We start from the raw sequence: 24,714 nt of genomic DNA, 5'->3' as shown, positions 1-24,714 counted from the left end.
TGACGAAAATTCGATATAACGAATATATAGCACTATATTCAAAATATTTGTGAATTCTCAAAGTTGCGATATTCGCGATAAATATTCGTAATTCAAATATTCCCGCTCAACACTACTCATTACCTCGACCCTCCTCTCTGCACTGCATGTCTCCTCATGAACTCCATTCCTACAGAGATTCAGCTGAAGATCTTATCATCTGTATTCAGGATCATAATCCCTGACAAGTAGAGCAGAGAGGAGGATGAGGCAGCTCTTTAGCTCAGTGTTGTGAAGTAACTTGTCCTCCTGTGTGATTAGGACAGGTTTTGTGTGTACTAATAGGACGGTGGCCATTTTATTTCCCCTGATAATTGCTCCCCAGACAAAATAAGCCATTATAACTAATGAAAGGTATTTGATAATATATTTCTAATAAATTAATATTGAAGCACTTTAATTTTCTTAATTTTCAGAGAACCCCTTTAAAAGGGTTAAGTGTATTGAACAAGTAGTTAGGGATTGTCAGCAAATGGCATTTATCATGAAGACACAGTTACTACAAGGCACTAATGAATTGTTATTGTGTATTGCCTCCTTTACTGGCTTGATCCATGTAACCATGGATATGAGCAATGTATAATGTGATGGATAATGCCAGCAAAGGATGCAATATGGTTAATCACAATACATTAGTAAGTGTCTTGTATTAACTTTGTCTGCATGATAAATGTCATTTGCTGAAGTGAGACAATGATTTTAATGGGATTGTACTTGGTGAGTTACAAATCTGTGTTATTTGATGGAATGATGGAGCAACAGTCAGAATAAGAAAAACATTTGTAGCAAGGCAAATTAACCCTTCCTTTATATGCAGGAATGTTCAGTGGCCCATTGATGTTCATATCCATAGTGACTGGTATTGCCCTCTAAGTAGTGTGGAGTATCACATATGTAACTTCCCCCATCTCTATCCCTGTGGTTATTGGCTTTTGCATCTTTTCCTTGGCTACTGCACAGCAGACGGTTGGAAAAAAAAAAAAGACCATGACATTTCCTGTTATTAAGAACAACCTCATATGAGGAATTCTGCAGCTGAGACAAAGAAACTTAAGAACAGGAGAGAAGAGGCAGCCAGACATCTCAGCTCTCTTAATACGCTGATAGGCTCTTTATTTGGTTCACAGGAGAACACATCTCTATATTTCAACTGCAAACAATGATCTGGACAAGTATTTTCCTAATACTATTCTTCAGCCAACTCTGCAGAAGCCAGGCTGAAGTAAACGAAAGTGCTAAGAGAGTTGATGATGATGAGACGTCTGAGATGGAGAACCGTCTTTCAGCTGAAGAGCAAAACAAAGACTTGGAGAAGGTAAGATTACTTAATTCCTGGAAACCCATTTAAGTTTTGTTACTGAGCCCTAAAAGTTGTATCATAACAAACCTAGTCTCAAAATCAGTTTGACAAGATTATTTTGCACTGATGTCTTTGTATGTTGTGCTTGTATAAGCCTATTGTATGTTGAACATGATAGCTAGATTTAAAAAACTGTTCTTAAAATATACTGGTAAATGTCTCTCTTCAGGTCCTCTTAGGTCACTTAGAGATCACTGTGCCACCAGAAAAACATGTACTGCTGCCCCCTAAAATGGGAAGTAAACTTTCCTTTAATGTCACATTAATCTCTGGTTCTCGAAATGGAAATGGGGCGTTCTTTCAAAAGCCAGATGAGGAAGACCAACAAGAAGAGAAAGCCGAGGAGACGGATGAAGAAGCATCAAAAGAAGATAAAGTTCTCCCAACTATAACTGCACAGCCAGCTACTACTCTACCGACAGATGATAATTTAAGCTATATCTGTGAGTATTTTCCATGTATTTTGCTAAATTGTAATAAAATCTGTAGATAGTAGAAATAAAATCTTCAATTTACATTGTTAAACATACTCTACCGACCGCAAGGAGTCACCAATTGTATGGGTTATCCACAGGATATGCAATAAATGTCTGATGTGTCTGGCTATGAGAACAAGGGTTCCTCATCCTATCTGTTGAGGTGGCCCAGGTGGAGGAACAATAGATAGATGACTATGCTCTCAGTTCATTTCTATTGGAGCGATGGAAACAAAACATGCTTGTCCAATCTACATATATGTATGGAAAATTAACAATTTGGTGGAGGTCACATTATGTTTCTTTTGAGAACCAGTTACATGAAACCTATGTCTAGTATCCGAACGGAGAGGGTTCCAAATAAAGGATGGACTCTAGGGACTTTCATAGTGAACTATCCCCTGGGCCTGGGTTATCCTGCTCTATAATAAAAATTGCTTACACTGATAAAAAATAACAATATATCACTGAGCTGCAATACCAGACACAGCCCATAGCCCAGCGTGGCACTGTTTCCTTCAGAAAAGAAAAATCTGATGAATTGCTTTTTGAGACAAAAGCTTATAGAAGTTGTGCCAGGTGTTAATGATATAGTCTATAATAGTTTCTAGAATTGCCCAAATTAACCTTCTTAAAAAAGTGTGCTCCTTTCATCCAGAAACCGCGCCACTTCACTCCATGGCTGTGTATTGCAGCTGAGCTCCATTTAACTGAATGAGACTGGGCTGCAATACCAGTCACAGCCCACACACAGTAGTGGCACTGTTTCACGGAAAGAATTAATCAAATAAAACCGCAGCACTCCCAGCTCCTCAATCCATGCTGGTTTATTCACATAAATATATGGCGACGTTTCGACCTAACCGGTCTTTCTCAAGCAAACAAGTGTGGTGTGTATACATGGATACATATACCCTCCCAGCTGATGACATGATAATTATGCAAATTCATGAAAAACCATGAGCATATACATAAAGTAATACATAGTGTTCATAATAGCCCTCAGTGTGGCTCTGTGTCCTAATTAATTAGTGGTAAGCAGGGACGTAACTACCATAGCAGCAGACCATGCGACTGCTATGGGGCCCAGGGCAACAGGGGGCCCAGTCTTAGTTGTGATTATTTCCTCTTCTACTGGAGGTGAAAACTTGGTCAGGACTCTACCCTCTAAAAGCAGGCATGCTTAACCTGCGGCCCTCCAGCTGTGGCAAAACTACAACTCCCAGCATGCCCGAACAGCCTACAAGTATCAGCCTACAGCAGGGCATTGTGGGAGTTGTAGTTTTACAACAGCGGAGGGCCACAGGTTGAGCATGCGTGCTCTAAAGGAACAACTTTTAGCAAACGAGGCAGTGAAAAAATTGCCCAAGGGTCATTGAAAAGGGTCTAGGGAGAAAGCTTTCTGTCCTGTGTGGGGGGCTGGTTTGATCCTTGCTATGGGGTCCTTACTTCTATATGTACGCCACTAATGGTAAGTGAATATTAATATAATCCACTTACAAGCAGGTTGTTCCTGTGGGCATAGCTCCTATGGTTATCGCTTCATCTTATGGAAAAAAGCGCGCTAAACAGACTGCCCCTATATCATAGAAGCAGAGCGCACATGTATCAAAATCCTTCAGGTCTGGCGTGTCTGGCACGTTACTGCACCTGCACCTCCAACTACTAAGTTCTAGGTAACACTTTGGGTGCAACTTCAGGTGCAACCTCTGGGCATAGCCGAAAATAGATTCATCATGGGATTATTGAGACTACCGATAAACTACAGCTCTAAGGATGGGAGGTCCCATGTATTGTTGTCTTATAATGATACACCATGATAGGTATATTATGGGAAATTTCTGTAGACCAGCTTAGCTTAATGGGGGGGGGTAGTTTTGCATTTTATTGTTGTACTAATACTGGGATTTCCCTGATAAAGGGCTATACTGGTTGGACTGTCCTGGGGAAGGGTGAATAATCGATTGATTGGTCACCCGGCCCCTAGTTTAAGTCCAGAATGAATGATTAAGGTAAGGTACGGTTTCCCCACGACAGTGCGGTGATGTCCCCACCGGAGTGAGTGTACACTTAATCAGTGGCAGTGTTCCCCTCGAAGGTTGAGGGTCATGCCCCCTTTTGGATGTGCACAAAGGCAGTTGGAGGCATTCCTTCACGGAAGTGAGGGATATGCCCCCAACTAAGACAAGTGTGAATGTTGCCAATATATTACGATCCCAGCGGTTATATTTGAATCACATTTGTATTGGACCTCTTTCCATTTTTATCCCCCTTAATCTAAAATGAGTTGACAGGTTCTATTACATGTTCTATTGGTTACTATTTTGATAATGGTGTCCTCCTTTTGATAATAATTAATTCTATCTACCCATCCTAGAACTTCTATAGAATCCTATTATGCAGTAGGCTAACTGGTTTATTATTTTTTGTAAATATTGGTTACTGAGACTAAAGAGTTATTCATTGTTACATGGATTCTTGCCCTATGGCTTTAGCAGATACAGTGCTGGTGACCTAACACAATGCATGTAATACTAAGGGGTGCATGCGCACTGGCGTTTTGCACACGCCGGACTTAGGAGATGCGCAGTTGGAGGCGCAGGCGCAGTAACGCGTCGGACATGCCAGACCTGAAGGATTTTGATACATGTGCGCTCTGCTTCTATGATATAGGGGCAGTCTGTTTAGCGCGCCTTTTTCCATAAGATGAAGCGATAACCATAGGAGCTATGCCCACAGGAAGAGCCTGCTTGTAAGTTGATTATATTATTATTCACTTACCACTAATTAATTAGGACACAGAGCCACACTGAGGGCTATTATGAACACTATGTATTACTTTATGTATATGCTAATGGTTTTTCATGAATTAGCATAATTATCATGTCATCATCTGGGGGGTATATGTATTCATGTATACACACCACACTTGTTTGCTTGAGAAAGACCGGTTAGGTCGAAACGTCGCCATTTTTTTGTGAATAAACCAGCATGGATTGAGGACCTGGGAGTGCTGCGGTTTTATTTGATTCATTCTAAAGATTTGGGGGTACTACAGACTGGTACCCAACACCACGGGCACCACCACCATAGAGACTTATTATACAGATTCGTTAGGGCTGCTACTTCTTTTTCTTCCTTTGACTGTTTCACGGAAAAACATTCACGATCATTCAAGAACTCACCATCCTTACAAAACTAGGGCATTGTGAGTGCCTGATCATACCACCAACCACAAAGTTCACAATCTGGCATGAGAAAACATACGCCGTTTTATTCCTTCCAAATATTCTTCCATCTAAGTCTCTGCTGTACGCAGCACTTTTTGATTTCTCAACATTTTCCTTGGTATTTATTTTTTTTTTACAACATGATCTGCCTGATGTGAATGGAAACAAGCCAATAACAGAACAGATTTCAGGGCTTCTGAGAGACGTCCGTGTTATGCGCTTCACCACAAGTCTCTTTTAGGAATTGAATGCATTAAAAGATGACAGTTTGGCTCTGCGCAGAGAGACCTATTGATTGATTTACTTAAAGAGACGTTCAGCTTTGAAATAATTTTTATTATTTCTTCACTGCATGTAAAATGATAAATGAAGAAACTTTGCCTATAGTCTTGGTTAAGGATCTCCTACCGTTTTGTGTCTACAGGTCCTGTGCAGTCCAATGTGTTTCTATAGCATACTACAAACAAACCTTATGTAGACCGATTCTGCAGTTGCATCGTCACCTGTTCCCTACTTTTTGCTAACATACCAAATGCTAATTATTAAAGGGGTTGTGTCACCTCAGCAAATAGCATTTATTATGTAGAGAAAGTTAATACAAGACACTAATGTATTGTGATTGTCCATATTGCTTCCTTTGCTGGCTGGATTCATTTTATCACATTATTCACTGCTCGTTTCCATGGCTACGACCACCCTGCAATCCAGCAGTCATGGCCGATGCTATCGTTGTTGCATCTGTGTTTCACGGATCATTAGGAAGAGATGCTTTGAAAATCATTTTTCAGCTGTGCAGTGTCAGTGAAACACGGATACAACACGGACAACAAAAACGGACACATGGACCACACACGGATCCTTCAAGGAGGCATCACTGACCACCTTCTCATGGATTTGAGCACAGACACGGACGTGTGAATGAAGCTTAAGTCGTGAGAGACATGAGACTCTCCTGTGACTTTTGTCACGCAACAGGAAGTTGCAGTCAAATCGCCCATTCTCTTTGTCACTCTACTTGCTGTCGCTCAACATGTCACTGTGCAGCCCCAGTCTTAATTACAAATGTGATTGATTTTTCTCAGTTGTCTGACATTTAGGCTATGTTCATTTATGCCTTGGTGGCTTTGTCAGCAGTTTTGTCAGATGTGAAGAGCAGGATAGCACTGCATGAATCACTATTCTTTTTGTTAAAACAACAGAATCCTCAACAAAATGCTGACGGACACCATTGTAAGTCCGTGGGATCCATAGGGCATTGTTGGAATCCGGTACAGCATGGTGGCTGTCATGATGAAAAGAAGCCAGGACTCAATGTGCACATAGCTTTACTCTTGTTACAACACAGATCTGCTGTGTCTACTGAAAAGATTTGACTTGGGTCTACTGCTAAGGGAGTTATATAAGTTCCCCCCTCTGGTTTTTACCCTTTAACCCCACTCAGGAATTTCAACTCAGCTGCAGGGAAACCACCAGGTCACTACCTCTAGGAGTAGTCTCTGTGCAGTAGATTGCAGGCCAAAACCAGATTCAGGGACAAGCCGAGGTCAGGACAGGCAGAGTTTGTGCAATCCACAGTCAGTCTGAGGGTCAGGGCACAGGCTCAGTATGGAGATCAGGCAGAGGTCAAGTCAGGCAGTGAAGGAAAAAATCCAGAGACAGCTCAAAGCACACTAAAAAAGTGAAGCAAGACAAGTGGTGCACCTTTGCAGGAGTCTAGACAACTAGCGTACCCTAAGATGGCCAGCTATTGGCTGGGGAAGACTAAAATGGTTGGACACTGGCTTTTTAATATCCAGGAGGCCCCACCTGCATGGAGTGGACAAAGCTGTGCAGCCCCCATGGGAAAAGAAGGGGATAAACTGTCAGGGAAACAAGGTGAGTGTTCTGGTGACTGTGCCCACCAGCCTGCCCGGTTGCCAGATTTGTTGCCAATCTTGCATTTATGAGACCGCTAGGACACCAGCTTTGGCAACCTAGAAGTGTGTCTACAGGCCCAGCTTTAACATCTGTAGGCAAATGTGCCTCAAGACACCATATGGAATCTGTATGCCCCCATTCCCAACTGTATCCCATCTTGTTTGACTAGAGGCAGCCCAACAGAGCACTAGAGTCTCCATTCAGTTGTACAGTTTCCCCCAATAAACTTCTCCTTTCACTCTAATATTGTAATCACTTACATATATCATCATTACATTCATAAATAAAAAAAATTATTCGAGTGGAACAATTCCTTCTTGGTGCATTATTTTTTGTCAATGACGGTAGCTGTAGTGTTTGCATTTTTAGTGTCCCTTTAATACGTAAAAAACAACCTTAGGAATCATGCACACGACCGTTGTTTTGGTCCGCATCCGAGCCGCAGTTTTTGCGGCTTGGATGCGGACCAATTCACTTCAATAGGGGCCCAAAAGATGTGGACAGCACTCCGTGTGCTGCCGCATCCGTTGCTCCGTTCCGTAGCCCCGCAAAAAAAATAGAACATGTCCTATTCTTGTCCGTTTTGCTGACAAGAATAGGCATTTCTACAATGGGCCGCACGTTCCGTTCCGCAAATTGCGGAAGGCACACGGTCGGATTATTTTTTTTTGTGGACCGCAAAAAACGAAACGGTCGTGTGCATGAGGTCTTAGTACTGTTTCTCCTGAATACATTACCTTTACCTGATGTCTCTTCCTCTACAGTGTCTCGGCTGAGTGGCATAGAAGCTGCGATCCATCGCCTCAATGTCCAGTTCTATGGCCTAGACGTAAAAGTGACCCAGATGTCTCAAAGTGTCTCCAAGATGCGGACTAAGCTTGATGAAGCAGAGGACACTATCGCTACAGTGTCTGAGAAAAATGCAAGAAATCAAAGACAGATTGGACATATTGAAGGTAGGATTGCCAAGCAGAAACATGTGTCAGACTGTTGTTTTTCAAGTTAATGTCTTGTTTTAATTACAATATTCCAACTTTTCAGAGGGATGATCGGTTGTTTCTAGGGGTATGGATTTTATTATGCAGAAACCAAAAGCAAAAGACAGCAATTAACTGTGATAATAATAATCTTTATTATATAGCACCAACATATTGAACAGCACTTTACACTCGGGGGTTTAAGTACAAACAGAATCATAAAGAACAAAGCAACAGGTCAACAATTAAAACAAGAGGAATGAGGGCCCTGCTCTCAAGAGTTTACAATCTATCAGGAGATAGGGGTGACAGAAGGTGACAAGTGCTTATTTTGTACAACGGTCCGGCCATCTTAACACAGTAGGGGAGTAGATTTAAAGCTGCATGAGCCAGTCACCAGTAGATATATGTAGTGCATTTGAGTGCATGGGGTGTGGATTTTTGATGATGGATGAATGAAGAAGGGTTAGTTCAAGGGATGAGATAGGGCAACATAAAAGGATGTGTTTTTTAGGGAGCACCTAAAACTGTGCATGTTGAGAACCTAATTGCTTGGGGAAGTGCATTCCAGAGAACAGGAGTGAGTAGTTCGGATTCTTGCTTCTAATCCTGGGAAACAGTTACCTCAGGGGTACACCTGTTCTTTATTAATAGGCTTTAATAAAATAAAAAAAATCTGAACCGCGATTGTTATTTTTTTTTTTTTTTTTTTGTGTATTAATATGAAAAAGAATACAGGAAAATTGATGGGTGATTGTAGACTTTCTTCTGTATGAACCGAATTATGTCGATTAGCAATTCATTGGTGAAATGTTTTTGTGAAACAGCCTATTTTGGGAAAATTGATGGGTGATTGTAGACCTTCTTCGGTCAGGGCCGTCTTTGCCGCAGGGCAAAAGGGGCAGCTGCCCCGGGCCCAGTTGCTCCTGGGGGCCCAAGGGAACTCCGTTTCCCGACTCCCATTCACTAGTGACTGCGTCGCTAGGTTAAAACATTCGGGGCCTGGGCCCCTGATGTTTTGTCCCAGGCCCCGAATGTCCTGCCTGCCTGCTAGATACAACTGTATTGCCATACACAGAACAGCAATACAATTGAATCTAATACACTGGGAAGAGGTGAAGGACCTGTGGTGACCTCACAGGTTATGTGATCAGCAAAACAGGCTGTGATAGGATGACCTGGATGATGTCACCATCATGTGACCAGTGCAAGATTGGACCGGAGTGAAGAGGAGAAGGAGCCTAATGCTGATGTCTGTATATGAGGACTGGAGAGGTAAGTGAAGGGAAGGGAGAGGCAGAGCAATGCTGGGAGTTGTAGTTATTTAAATAGGATGTATGTTAGGGCTGAAAGGAGGGATGTTATTGACATGGAACTGTGTGCTTGAGGTGGCTGGGGGAGGGAGTGATGTTATTTACATGGGACTGTATGTTATAAGTGGATGGTGGGGGGGAATGATGTTTATGGACAGGGTGGGCCATTTATATGGATACACCTTAATAAAATGGGAATGGTTGGTGATATTAACTTCCTGTTTGTGGCACATTAGTATATGTGAGGGGGGGGAAACTTTTCAAGATGGGTGGTGACCATGGCGGCCATTTTTAAGTCGGCCATTTTGAATCTAACTTTTGTTTTTTCAATAGGAAGAGGGTCATGTGACACATCAAACTTATTGGGAATGTCACACGAAAAGCAATGGTGTGCTTGGTTTTAACGTAACTTTATTCTTTCATGAGCTATTTACAAGTTTCTCTTTGTTTACAGCCATTGACATGTCGCCGAGGTTAACACGTGAGGAGCGGATAGAAATTGTGTTGATGTCTGGTGAACGCAGTAACCGGGTCATTGCAGCAGATTTCAATGCAAGACACCCTACGAGACCACCCATCTCCCATGCTACAGTTAGCAAACTGCTTGCTAAGTTTCATGAAACTGGTTCAGTGTTGGATTTGCCAAAATGTGGACGCATGAAATCTGTCTCTAATGAAGAAACATCAGTGGCTGTCCTAGCTTCATTCAGCAAGAGCCCACAGCGTAGCACTCGCCGCATGTCACTGGAGAGTGGCATTAGTCAAACATCCCTTTGGCGGATATTAGCTACTCACAAATGGCACCCTTACAAACTCCAGCTACTGCAGCATCTCAACGAGGATGACCCAGATCGGCGCACTGAATTTGCAGAATGGGCAAAACAAAAATGGAAACAGGACCCTTAGTTTACGCAGAAGATTTTGTTCAGTGATGAGGCAAACTTTTATGTGAATGGTGAAGTTAACAAACAAAACCACCGCTATTGGTCTGACACTAACCCACATTGGATAGATCCCTCCAAGACTGTTGGAACAAAAAAATTGATGGTATGGTGTGGTATATGGGGTACAAAGATAGTGGGGCCATTCTTCATCAATGGAAACCTCAAGGCCACTGGATATGCGAAATTGCTACATGATGATGTGTTTCCCTCTTTATGCACTGAAGCTGGCACGTTCCCTGAGTTTTTCCAGCAAGATGGTGCACCACCACATTATGGGTGTCAGGTCCGAGCATTCCTAGATGAACAGTTTCCTGGAAAGTGGATTTAATCGTCATGGGCCAGTTGAATGGCCCCCAAGGTCTCCCAATCTGACCCCCTTAGACTTTTATCTTTGGGGTCATCTGAAGGCAATTGTCTATGCTGTGAAGATACGAAATGTACAGCACCTGAAACTATGGATACTGGAAGCCTCTGCTAGCATTTCTCCTGCGGTGTTGCTATCAGTGTGTGAAGAGTAGGAGAAGAGGGTTGCATTGACAATCCAACACAATGGGCAGCACATTGAACACATTTTATAAGTGGTCAGAAACTTGTAAATAACTCATGAAAGAATAAAGTTACGTTAAAACCAAGCACACCATTGTTTTTCTTGTGAAATTCTCAATAAGTTTGATGTGTCACATGACCTTCTTCCTATTGAAAAAACAAAAGTTGGATTCAAAATGGCCGCCATGGTCACCACCCCATCTTGAAAAGTTTCCCCCCTCACATATACTAATGTGCCACAAACAGGAAGTTAATATCACCAACCATTCCCATTTTATTAAGGTGTATCCATATAAATGGCCCACCCTGTACATGGGACTTAATGTTTAGGCTACGTTCACACTTGGGTTTGGGGATCCGCTTGTGAGATCCGTTTCAAGGCTCTCACAAGCAGCCCCAAATGCATCAGTTTAACCCCAATGCATTCTGAATGGATGCGGATCTATTCAGAATGCATTCGTTCGGCTCCGTACAGCGTTTTTGTGTCCGCATGGCCTTGAGGAGCCAAACGGATCCGTCCTGACTTACAATGTAAGTAATTGGGGACGGATCCCTTTGCATTGACACAAAATGGTGCAATTGTAAACGGATCCGTCCCCCATTGACTTTCAATGTTAGTCAGGACGGATCCGTATTGGGACTTAGAAATTCAAATCTAATACAAACGAATCGGTCCTGAACGGATGCATTCGTTTGTATTATCGGTGCGGATCCGTCCTGTACAAGTACAGGACAGATCCGCCCTAACGCAAGTGTGAAAGTAGCCTTAGGGGGTGATGTTTACATGGGATTGTGCGTTGGAGGCGGCTGGGGAGGAGGTGATGTTATTTACATGGGACTGTATGGTGGAGGGAGGATTATAACTGCAAGGGGCACTGCAGATCCAGGGGATATTATAGGCGGTCTTATTACTACTGGGGGCTCTATAGGAGGGTCTTATAGATCCGCCTTATTTCTACTAAGCGCACTATGGGGGCCTTATTACTACTAAGGGATCTGTAGGGAGCTTTATTACCACTGGGGGAACAATAGGGGGCCTTATTTCTACTGGGGGGCTCTGTGAGGGTATTATTAATATGGGAGGGCTCTTCTAATAATGGGGGCATTGTTGAGGAGCATTATCACGGTTGGGGCAGTGTTACTAATGAGGGCATTCTAGAAGGGAATTACTATTGGTGGGACTATGAGGAGCACTATTACTATGGGGGGCAGTAATGTTTCTTCAGGATAGTATTTGGGGGTATGGGGGGGGCAGGGGCGTAACTAAAGGCTCATGGGCTCCGGTGCAAGAGTTCAGCTTGGGCCCCCCTTCCCTCAGTGCTTTGTGTGTCTTCTTATGCGGCACAAGTGTCTTTGGGCCCCTTCATGCTCCTGGGCCTGGTAGGGACTGCTACCTATGCACCCCCTATAGCTACACCCCTGGGGGGGGGCACAGCAAGCAGCAGGATAACACTGTGGGGACTCCAGTTGGGGGATAATGATAGAATGTGAGGAAGCTAAGATGTCTGTGTGTCACACTCTGCAGAGACGAGGCGGCTGAGAGAAGTTGTCCAGACCGAGTGGAGAAGATGATGAGAGAGAAGATCTACAGAGAAGATGATGACAGAGAGGAGACGTCACCTGGAGGCCCTGGACGTGACAGGTAAGTGCTACTGTATAGCAAGTACAGCAAAGTGCGGGGGGGGGGGGGGTGTGGGGCTTGGGCGGGATCCAGGGGGCCCAAGTAAATTCTTGCCCATGGTCCAATCAATATTAAAGACAGCCCTGTCTTCGGTATGAACTGAATTACGTTGATTAGCCATTCAGTGGTGAAATTTGTTTGTGATACAGCCTTTTTGGGAAAATTGGTCGGTAGCTGTAACTATGGTCAAGGACAATATACAGTCAGGTCCATAAATATTAAGACATCAACACAATTCTAACATTTTTGTCTCTAAACTTTCACTTTTTAATACTTGGTTGCAAATCCTTTGTAGTCAATTACAGCCTGAAGTCTGGAACGCATAGACATCACCAGACGTTGGGTTTCATCCCTGGTGATGCTCTGCCAGGCCTCTACTGCAACTGTCTTCAGTTCCTGCTTGTTCTTGGGGCATTTTCCCTTCCGTTTTGTCTTCAGCAAGTGAAATGCATTCTCAATCAGATTCAGGTCAGGTGATTGACTTGGCCATTGCATAACATTCCACTTCTTTCCCTTAAAAAAACTCTTTGGTTGCTTTTGCAGTATGCTTTGGGTCATTGTCCATCTGCACTGTGAAGCGCTGTCGAATGAGTTCTGAAGAATTTAGTTGAATATGAGCAGATAATATTGCCCGAAACACTTCAGAATTCATCCTGCTGCTTTTGTCAGCAGTCACATCATCAATAAATACAAGAGAACCAGTTCCATTGGCAGCCATACATGCCCACGCCATGACACTACCACCACCATGCTTCACTGATGAGGTGTTATGCTTAGGATCATGAGCAGTTCCTTTCCTTCTCCATACTCTTCTCTTCCCATCACTCTGGTACAAGTTGATCTTAGTCTCATCTGTCCATAGGATGTTGTTCCAGAACAGTGAAGGCTTTTTTAGATGTCGTTTGGCAAATTCTAATCTGACCTTCCTGTTTTTGAGGCTCACCAATGGTTTACATCTTGTGGTTAACCTTCTGTATTCACTCTGGTGAAGTCTTCTCTTGATTGTTGACTTTGACACACATACACCTACCTCCTGGAGAGTATTCTTGATCTGGCCAACTGTTTCTTCACCAGGGAAAGAATTCTTCGGTCATCCACCACAGTTGTTTTCAGTGGTCTTCTGGGTCTTTTGGTGCTGCTGAGCTCACCGGTGCATTCCTTCTTTTTAAGAATGTTCCAAACAGTTGTTTTGGCCACGCCTAATGCTTTCTCTCTGATGGGTTTGTTTTGTTTTTTCAGCCTAATGATGGCTTGCTTCACTGATAGTGACAGCTCTTTGGATCTCATCTTGAGAGTTGACAGCAACAGATTCCAAATGCAAATAGCACACTTGAAATGAACTCGGGACCTTTTATCTGCTCATTGTAATTGGGATAATGAGGGAATAACACACACCTGGCCATGGAACAACTGAGAAGCCAATTGTCCCATTACTCTTGGTCCCTTAACAAGTGAGTGGCACATATGCAAACTGTTGTAATTCCTACACCCTTCATCTGATTTGGATGTAAATACCCTCAAATTAAAGCTGACAGTCTGCAGTTAAAGTACATTGTTTGTTTCATTTCAAATCCATTGTGGTGGTGTATAGAGCCAAAAATGTTAGAATTGTGTCGATGTCCCAATATTTATGGACCTTGCTGTATCTTCTGCAAAAGTAAGCTATGCCAGCATTTTCTTTTCTGACGCAATCCTGCAGGGCGATTGACTCTACTACAGTACAAAGCTTTAGGCTGTTCCTATAAAGATGCAGAATTCCAGAAGAAACCCAGGGACATGGAGGCCCAAACCCACTACACACAGCTCTTTATATATGTATAATGCCATAACTTTCTCTGTAACCCTATACAATACAAATCAAAAGGTTAATACATCAGGGGTATACAACAAAATTTAGTGTGAGTGCCGGTACACACTGTGGTCTGCCCATAGGATCTGTATGCGGATTGAAGCTAATTGCAGGGCCACATCATGTACGGGCATGAAAAGCATTCCTGAGCCTGTGGTCAGGTCAAGGTCCGAGCTGACCACCACCAGTTTTACCTTGTTATAATTGCTCAAATCTTTTTAGAATTAGGATTTCAAGATATGTTCATGAGAAAAACAGACCAGAACATAAATTAATTAAGACCTCAGACCATACCCTAAAATTAAAGAGGTTATTCCATGATTAATGTTAAAAATGAAAATCAGACATCATATAGTAAATGAAAATCTTTTTCTAACAAATCCAGAACTAGCCCTGTACCTCACATGGATCCAAAGCTCTATCTATTTATTGCTTCAATTGCTGTACTAGATTCTCTTCAAGTTGGGAGTGTGTGCTTTGTACGGGTCATGTCTTTTCTCAGGAGTTGTGATCTTTCTATTGCAGCTCAGTGGTTGCATCCTTTCTGCTCCAGCTCTCTCCCTTTACTGTCACAACCTCTAAAATAGATATAGTTGGTGGCAGGTGAAGGATGGAACTGAGCATGTGCGTCCACCTCAGTGATCTTACTGTGGTGGATGGAGAAATAAGGAAAAGAACAAACAGCAGGTGATGCTCTATACAGATATATATTTTTTTATAACTCAGTGACTATACAAGTTCAATTTCAAGTTGTAAATAAAATCAGAATGCAATGATTTGCAAATCTCATAGACATATTTATTCACAATAGATCATAGAACATATATCAGATGTTGAAAGTGAGACATTTTATCATTTCATGAAAAATATTAACTCATGCAGCAATGCATCTCAAAAAAAAGTTGGGACAGGGCCATGTCTACCATTGTGTAGCCTCCCCTCTTTTTTTTACCAACAGTGTATAAACATCTGGGAAGTGAGGAGTTTTTCAAGACGAATGTTGTCCCATTCTTGTCTGATGTAGGATTCTAGCTGCTCAACAGTCCTGGGTCTTCTTTGTCGGGATTTTTTGTCTCATGATGTGCCAAGTGTTTTCTATTGGTGAAAGGTCTGGATGCAGGCAGGTCAGTTCAGCACCCGGACTCTTCTTCTGCAAAGCCATGCTGTTGTGATGGATGCAGTATGTTCTCTAGCATTGTCTTGCTGTGAAATATGCAAGGCCTTCCCTGAAAGAGACGTTGGGAGCATATATTGTTCTAAAATCTCTATACACTGTTCAGCATTGATAGCTTACACATCTGGAAAGGCGATATCTACTCCATAGGCACTAATACAGTCCTATACTATCAGATACAGGCTTTTGAACTATGGTAACAAGCTGGATGGTTCTTCTCCTCTTGAGTCCACAGAACATGGCGTTCATTTTTTCCAAAAGAAGATAGCTGTGTTTCTGGATCGTGTTGACATGTGGCTTCTTCTTTGCATGATACAACTTTTACTTGCATTTGTAGATTGCTCGGTGAACTGTGTTCACAAACAATGATTTTTGGAAGTGTTCCTGAGCCTATGCAGAGATTTCCAGTACAGAATCACGCCTGTTTTTAGGGCAGTGTCGCTTGAGGGCCAATAGATCACGAGCATCCAATATTGACCATCGGCCTTGTCCCTTGCGCATATAAACCTCTCCAGAATTTCTGAATCTTTTCATGATATTATGCACTATAGATGGTGGGATATTCAAAGTCTTCACAATTTTACGTTGGGGAACATTTTTCTCAACTAGTTCTACAATTTTTAGTTTAGTTTTTTTTACTGATTTGTGAGACTCTGCCTCTCTAACATGCTCTTTCTATACCCAGTCAAGTGACCGTTGTAAATTACTTCTCCAGCTGTCTTTATTAGCACCACTTACTTTTCCAGCAGTGGCGACTCTAGGAACAATATATATAGCGGGGGCACAAAGATACCACAGTCAAAAATGGGGGGCAAAAACAAAATAAGTATATATAAATAAGATTACAAAATACGAGAGAATTGCGGTATGCAGGGATACATTTATAATAAAACTATTTACTTACAAAAGAAGCTATTCAGTCTGCTGTGCCGTCCTCTGCTTGCTTCCGCGGATTCTTTCCCCTTTCTGTCTCTCGTCAGTGCGCAGGCGCACTGTTATGGTGGATCTGTGGAAGACACACTGTTATGGGGGCATCTGTGGATGACACTTATTATGCCTCTCATTAGCCCTCATTATGCCTCTCATCACTCCCATAACAGCCCCCATGCCTCTCATTAGCCCCCAAATCAGCCCTTATGCCTCATTAGCCCCCATTATAAGCCCTTATTCCTCATTAGCCCCCATTATGCCTCTTATCACCCCCATATCAGCCCCCATGCCTCTCATTAGCCCCCATGCCTCATTAGCCCCCATGCCTCATTAGCCCCCATATCAGCCTTTATGCCTCATTAGCCCCCATATCAGCCCTTATGACTCATTAGCCCCCATATCAGCCCTTATGCCTCATTAGCCCCCATTATAAGCCATTATGCCTCTTATTAGCCTCCATATGCCTCATTAGCTCCCATATGCCTAATAAGCCCCCATTATAAACCATTATGCCAAATTAGCCCCATATGCCTAATTAGCTCCCATATGCCTAATTAGCCCCCATTATAAGCCATTATGCCTCATTAGCCCCCATTATGCCCCTAATTAGCCCCCATTATGCCTCTAATTAGCCCCATTATGCCTCTAATTAGCCCACCATTATGCCTCTAATTAGCCCCCCATTATGCCTCATGATTAGCCCCCCATATGCCTCATGATTAGCCCCCCATATGCCTCATGATTAGCCCCCCCATATGCCTCATGATTAGTCCCCCATTATGCCTCTCATGATTAGCCCCCCATTATGCCTCTCATGATTAGCCCCCCCATTATGCCCCCAGCAGCCAAATTTTTTATTAAATAAAAAAACACTTACCTCTCCTGCTCCTGGACGCCGCCTGCAATTTTCTTTCTCCTCAGTCGACTGTGCTCTGAACTGGCGCGCACAGCGTGAGGTCACAGAGCGCCCTCTGCTGTGCGCAGCCCTGGACAGTCGACAGCCGAGGACCAGGAAGTGGTAAGTACAGAGCGTTCACCGCTTCCTGGTCCTTCGGTACTAATGAGCGCTTCCATAATGGAAGCGCTCATTAGTATTCACCTGGGAGAATCAGCAGGGGGGGGGGGGCACCCAGAGGGGGCAAAGAACAACATGGGGGGGGGGGGGGGAGATCGCCCCCCTCTAGCGAAGCCACTATTTTCCAGCCTTTTGTTGCCCCGTTCCAATTTTTGGGAGATGCATTGCTAAATAAAATGGTAAAATGTCACACTTTCAAATTCTGATATGTGTTCCATGTTCAATTGTGAATAAAATATTGGTTTATTAGATTTGCAATAATTGCATTTTTTTTTTTTTACATTTATTTACATTTTACACTGCATCCCAATTTTTTTTAAATTGGGTTTGTACATTTTTAACTACATGAAATTGCTAATGTATTCAAAATCAGCTTCTGGCTTGAATATTTTTAAGTGGAGGCTTGGGCCTGTAACTGTTAAAAGCGGCGCATAGCTGCAGTGCTTTGTTTTTCTCCGCGGCTGCAGCAGACACCAAAGAAAAAGGGGGTCAGTCAGCACATCCCATTCCACAGGTGCACGCTGCCATGGCTAGAAAACGCAGGATTTAGTGTTAGGTTCCCGTATAATAGAGATCGCCTTGACGTGTGGCAGATGGGCCCAAATAATTTTGTACAAAATGTATTTCCTAAGCATCTAACTTGCAAAATAAGCATAGCATTAGCATTAGAATGTTTTCTATGATTATGACATTGTTATACTTTATATATGTTTTCAGAGTGCTGCTGCATTACCCTTTTTTTCCTGCGTTTTCTAGCCATGGCAGCGTGCACCTGTGGAATGGGATGTGCTGACTGACCCCCTTTTTCTTTGCAGTTTGTACTGGAGGTGTGGCTGACTCCATTCAGTCTTGCACCCCTGATTAGCCTGTCTGACCTTTAGGCTGATTTTAAAAAGAGTAAGTATAAAGCTGTAGCCTGCTCTCGCTGTGTCTATTTGTAGCCATATGGCCCCAGGAGAGGTATGGAGTGGGCTCAGCATGCATGTTTGTACCTGCATCCCTGGATTTAATGGAGGCCATAATGGCACGAAAAATGGTAATAAGCAGAGTGGACCCAGCATGCATGTGGAACCTACACTCCCTGTATTTTATGGTGGCCGTCATAGAAACATAGAATGTGTCGGCAGATAAGAACCATTTGGCCCATCTAGTCTGCCCAATATACTGAGTACTATGGATAGCCCCTGGCCCTATCTTATATGAAGGATGGCCTTATGCTTATCCCACCAAATATTGATTGAGTCATGCGATACACCGGTTTCCACCAAATATTGATTAAAGGGAACCTGTCACCGGGATTTTGTGTATAGAGCTGAGGACATAGGTTGCTAGATTGCCACTAGCACATCCGCAATACCCAGTCCCCATAGCTCTGTGTGCTTTTATTGTGTAAAAAATTGTGTCAAAAAAACTATTTTATACATATGCAAATTAACCTGAGATGAGTCCTGTACGTGAGATGAGTCAGGGACAGGGCACATCTCAGGTTAATTTGCATATGTATCAAATAGTTTTTTTGACACAATAAAAGCACACAGAGCTATGGGGACTGGGTATTGTGGATGTGCTAGCGGCCATCTAGCAGCGAATGTCCTCAGCTCTATACACAAAATCCCGGTGACAGGTTCCCTTTAAACTCCTTCACTGTATTTGCAGCTACCACTTCTGCAGGAAGGCTATTCCATGGATCCACTACTCTCTCAGTAAAGTAATACTTCCTGATATTACTTTTAAACCTTTGCCCCTCTAATTTAAAACGATGTCCTCTTGTAGCAGTTTTTCTTCTTTTAAATATTCTCTCCTCTTTTACCTTGTTGATTCCCTTTATGTATTTAAAAGTTTCTATCATATCCCCTCTGTCTCGTCTTTCTTCCAAGCTTTACATGTTAAGGTCCTTTAATCTTTCCTGGTAAGTTTTATCCTGCAATCCATGTACCAGTTTGGTAGCTCTTCTCTGAACTCTCTCCAAAGTATCAATATCCTTCTGGAGATATGGTCTCCAGTACTGAGCACAATACTCCAAATGAGGTCTCACTAGTGCTCTGTAGAGCGGCATGAGCACCTCCCTCTTTCTACTAGTAATTCCTCTCCCTATACACCCAAGCATTCTGCTAGCATTTCCTGCTGCTCTATGACATTGTCTGCCTACCTTTAAGCCTTCTGAAATAATGACCCCTAAATCCCTTTCCTCAGATACTGAGGTTAGGACTGTATCACTGATTTTATATTCTGCTCTTGGGTTTTTACGCCCCAGGTGCATTATTTTGCACTTATCCACATAAAATTTTAGTTGCCAGATTTTTGACCATTCCTCTAGTTTTTACTAAATCCTATTTCATTTGGTGTATCCCTCCAGGAACATTAACCCTGTTACAAATCTTTGTGTCATCAGCAAAAAGACACACCTTACCATCGAGGCCTTCTGCAATTTCGCTGATAAAGATATTAAACAATATGGGTCCCAGAACAGATCCCTGAGATACCCCACTGGTAAGAAGACCTTGGTCTGAATATACCCCATTGACTACAACCCTCTGTTGCCTGTCCCTCAGCCACTGCCTAATCCATTCAACAATATGGGAGTCCAAGCCCAAAGACTGCAATTTATTGATAAGCCTTCTGTGTGGGACAGTATCGAAAGCCTTACTGAAGTCTAGATAAGCGATGTCTACTGCACCTCCGCCATCTATTGTTTTAGTCACCCAATCAAAAAAATCAATAAGATTAGTTTGACATGATCTCCCTGAAGTAAACCCATGCTGTTTTTCATATTCAATGCATGGGATTTTAGATGTTCCACAATCCTCTCCTTAAGTATGGTTTCCATTAATTTCCCCACTATTGATGTCAGGCTTACTGGCCTATAGTTGCCCGATTCCTCCCTACTACCTTTCTTGTGAATGGGCACAACATTTGCTAATTTCCAATCTTCTGGGACGACTCCTGTTGCCAGTGATTGGTTAAATAAATCTGTTAATGGTTTTGCTAGTTCACCGCTGAGCACTTTTAATAGCTTTGGGTGTATCCCATCAGGCCACTGTGACTTATTTGTATTGATTTTAGACAGCTGACTTAGGACCTCTTCCTCTGTAAAGACACATGCATCAAAAGATTCATTAGTCTTCTTTCCTAACTGAGGTCCATTTCCTTCATTTTCCTTCGTAAAGACTGAACAGAAGTATTCATTGAGGCAGTCAGCTAGTTCTTTATCTTCTTCCATATACTTTCCTTCTTTTGTTTTTAATTTTGTAATTCCTTGTTTTAGTTTCCTTTTTCATTTATGTATCTGAAGAATGCCTTATCGCCTTTTTTCCCTGACTGAGCTAATTTCTCTTCTGCCTGTGCTTTAGAAGCTCTTATAACTTGTTTGGCCTCTCTCTGCCTAATCTTGTAAATTAGCCTGTCATCCTCGTTTTTGTTTTTTTTATAATTCCTAAATGCTATCTTTTCGTTTTTAATGATTTTGGCCACTTCTGCTGAGTACCACAGTGGTCTTTTCCTTTTTTTGCTTTTACTGACAAGCCTAATGCAATTTTCTGTTGCCTTCAATAGTGCCACTTTTAAGTAGTCCCATTTCTCCTGGACTCCAATGAAACTGTTCCAATCTGATAGGGACTAATTTTAGAAAAGTCAGTTTTTCTAAAATCTAAAACTTTTGTTTTTGTGTGGTGTGACTCAGTCACTGTGCTTATAGTAAACCACACTGACTGGTGATCACTAGATCCCAAGCTTTCCCCTACAGTAATATCATATACCAAATTCCCATTTGTGAATACTAAATCTAAAATGGCCTCCTTACGGGTTGGCTCCTCAACTACTTTCTGTAGAGATAATCCCAGTAGGGAATTTAGAATATCTGTACTCCTGGCAGAACTAGCTATTTTGGTTTTCCAGTTTACATCAGGAAGATTGAAGTCTCCCATAATGATAACTTCCCCCTTCAATGTCATTTTAGCTATTTCCTCAACTAGTAGATCATCTAATTCTTTGACTTGGCTAGGTGGTCTATATATCACACCTACACGAGTTACCTTATGATTATCAAGCTGCAAGGTAACCCAAACTGACTCTAAATTGTTCTCGCCAACTTGTATCAAATTAGATTTTATGCTGTCTTTCACATACAGGGCCACCCCTCCCCCTTCTTGCCTTCTCGGTCTTTCCTGTATAGAGAGAACCCTGGTATTGATATATCCCAGTCATTACTCCCCTTGAACCACGTCTCAGTAACAGCCACTACATCTATATTCTCAGATGCCATTATAGCCTCAAGTTCATTGATATTATTCCCTAAACTGCGAGCATTTGTAGATAAGAATATGAGCTTGTCATTTCTTAACCTTTGTGCTACTGGCATCTTCTGGCGTTGTTCCGGGGGGCAGTCGGACTGCTGGATTATCAGTCTTTTGTCACATAACAGGTAGGATTTAGTGTTAGGTTCCCGGCAAATAGAGATCGCCTTGACGTATGGCAGACTGGCCCAAATAATTTTGTACAAAATGTATTTGCTAAGCATCTCACTTGCAAAATAAGCGTAGCATTAACATTAGAATGTTTTCTACGATTATGACATTGTTGTACATTATGTGTGTTTTCAGAGTGCTGCTGCATTACCCTTTTTTTCCTTCAGCAGACACCAGTCTTCACGGAGCACAGCCTGGATTCACAAATCTCTGTGCTGCGTGTATACATGGGGCACAGTACACCATGTGATCAGAGAGGTCAGCTGAAGGAGCCTTTCCTTGTTGTATGCCGCAAGTGTCCAATCTTCTGCATATAATACGGCTGCTTGATTCCCTATTCTGCTTGCTGTTTACGCCAATGTATTTCTTCAGGTGGTGGGGACACTATGCTTTTTGACACTTTTTACCAGCTCTACCTGTTGGCATATTAGAAAGTTGTAAAATGTTTTGCTTCTACAGTATTATCTCTACAAAACCAGAAAATCCCTTTAAGGCTTTATGCCCGAGACTGTATTTTTCATCTGTGTGCTATCCTTTTTTTTTTTTGTGCATAGCACACTGACCCATAAATTTCCGTGGGGCCATGCACACATCTGTATTATTTGAAAATCTGTATGCCCATTCCTCAAATTATAGAATAGGTTGTATTCTTGTTGAGGATGCGAATAGCCCTTTCTATGGATGAGAGTAAGAAAAATGTTGAGTGCACATGGAAGGTATCCATATATTGCACATCTGTTTTTAAGCAATGGAAAAAAGATCATGGCTGTATGATGAGCAACATCCCACCTCTATTGGATTTGACAAGTAAAAGATCATTCTTGTGAACACATCAGATTGACATACTGCATACAATAACCCTGATATTATAAAAACGTAATTAACTCAATACTTTGTTATCCTCCATTCTTTCTAGGTTGTTTGAAGGGTAAGAGATACTTCAGGAAGTGCTACCTCATTTTCCAGCACTTTGAAAACTATGCTACAGCACAGCAGCTTTGCCACAGTCGAGGAGGAAACTTGGCAATGCCTATAGACCAGAATGAATTTGCCGCTCTAGCACAATATGTTCATGACGCATTCTTTCCTTTCAACTGGCCCATCTGGATTGGGATTAACGATCTACGCTCAGAAGGAATGTATCAGTTTGAGAATGGGCATCGTGTCTCTTATTTCAACTGGTACAAAGATCACTTGGTGACACAGCCAAATGGTGGTATTCTTGAGAACTGTGTGTCCATCTCATCCGATGATGGAAAGTGGTGGGACAATGACTGCTCAAGGAGAATGTACTACATCTGCGAGTACTGAGTGGGAAGTCAAGGGTGACAAACACGGCTCTGCTTGTAGTATCTATGTCACGTGTTGTGTAGTTCATACCTCAGGTATACATATTAATGCTTATAATATATGACAACACCTTCAAAAGTGTACAAGAACGATGTTAGAAGTTAAGCCAATTTTCAAAAAGTTTTGATAAGTTTCTTTATCCTCAAGATTCATTTTGAGAAATAGTTCAATAAAAAGTAACCACTCCTATGTGGGAGAACAGATTTCTGGGATATTCAATTCCTTTAGTCCACGTCCACTAAATATTCAGTTTGATAAAGAGATAATTCACCAACACACAATCAGTTAACCACTACAAATGCAACGTGCCAGACCGCAGGGGAGATATAGGAGTGTAATGGTGTGCCGAATGGGTGCAGTAGTTGTACCCACTTTTGCCGTAGCTCCCTGGGCCGGCCTGCAGTGGAGGGGAAGACAGCACTAAATCCTCTGGGGCACTCTCTGTTGCAGGGAACACCAGCCAGATGGAAGTTGAGTTGCCCTTAATGGTAGTAGTATGTTTAGGGTGCTTTGGTGGCTGGGCCCCTGTGTTGTTTGTGACGCCAGCACCGTAAGGTTCAATTAGGAGATAGAGTTGAATAAAGAGAGAGGCAGTAGTTGAACCAAACAGCAACTTTACTTGTCTTGCAATAAGTATAGCAGCACTTTGTCATAAATACAGATGGCAAGGCTGTAAATCCCAATAACAGGCTCAGTGAGGTGGTGTATAGAGGTTCCAGCTCAACTGTATAGGAGTGATGATCTTACTTGTACTTGGTTCCTGAACTTACTCTGATTACTCAGCCTTTCAATAATAGTTTGGATCTTCTGTAAGTTCTATTCTGCACTTCGCAATTCAGCAACGCAAGGGCGGTCTCCCTCATGGCAGGCAAACTCTCTGCTCCAATCTTTGAAAAGGTTGCACAAGATACAGCAATTATTCTCTTAATACCCGGAAGGGTCGCTGGAAGGGGTATTACAGTAAAGGATCAATAAGTCCTAGTCTTGGACTACAAAGGTTGCAATATGGTCCCCTGGGCTAGGCCCAGGAGAGCAGAGCCAAGTCTGTCTCCTCTCTTCACCTAACTCCTCACTCCTAATCTCCCCCTAACTTCCTGTGGCTGACCTATATAAATGGTGTTAGAGAGCTCTTTTGTTGGATGTATGTAATGCATTTACCAGCCTGAATTAGGAATTTAGCAGCTGTGACAAAAGAAATGCATAAGATGGCATGAAATGACATATAGCAATTTGGAGTGTTCCCATCCAACTGGTGTGGGACACTACACAAAAACGCAACTCCACTGTAAAATTTCACATTTCCATACCCCTGCTGGTCTCCACGTTCTGGTCTTTGCTCAACACACAGGAAATGCCTGCTCTGCCAATAACACGCCATACCAGTGACCTG

At 42.4% G+C, this 24,714-nt stretch overlaps 1 protein-coding gene across 1 annotated transcript; it reads left to right on the top strand.

Moving 5' to 3' along the window:
- Positions 1 to 1,063: 1,063 nt before the first annotated feature.
- CLEC11A (C-type lectin domain containing 11A) lies at positions 1,064 to 23,527 on the top strand. Its single transcript, XM_040434070.1, has 4 exons — positions 1,064 to 1,354; positions 1,569 to 1,842; positions 7,787 to 7,978; positions 22,891 to 23,527. Exons 1-4 carry the CDS (start codon positions 1,199 to 1,201, stop codon positions 23,283 to 23,285), a joined length of 1,017 nt encoding a protein of 338 aa, XP_040290004.1. The 5' UTR covers positions 1,064 to 1,198; the 3' UTR covers positions 23,286 to 23,527.
- The last annotated feature ends 1,187 nt before the right edge of the window (positions 23,528 to 24,714 follow it).

Source organism: Bufo bufo, chromosome 1 (genome assembly GCF_905171765.1).
Source record: "Bufo bufo chromosome 1, aBufBuf1.1, whole genome shotgun sequence".
In the NCBI taxonomy this organism is placed as follows: domain Eukaryota; kingdom Metazoa; phylum Chordata; class Amphibia; order Anura; family Bufonidae; genus Bufo; species Bufo bufo.
This window is presented reverse-complemented; position numbering and strand designations above follow the sequence as displayed.

Excerpts from the sequence above, each read along its gene's own strand:
- CLEC11A (XM_040434070.1), top strand. The coding sequence starts at position 1,199 with ATGATCTGGACAAGTATTTTCCTAATACTATTCTTCAGCCAACTCTGC. Across the intron at positions 1,355-1,568 it reads AAAACAAAGACTTGGAGAAG|GTCCTCTTAGGTCACTTAGA; the intron begins GTAAGATTACTT and ends GTCTCTCTTCAG. Across the intron at positions 1,843-7,786 it reads TGATAATTTAAGCTATATCT|TGTCTCGGCTGAGTGGCATA; the intron begins GTGAGTATTTTC and ends CTTCCTCTACAG.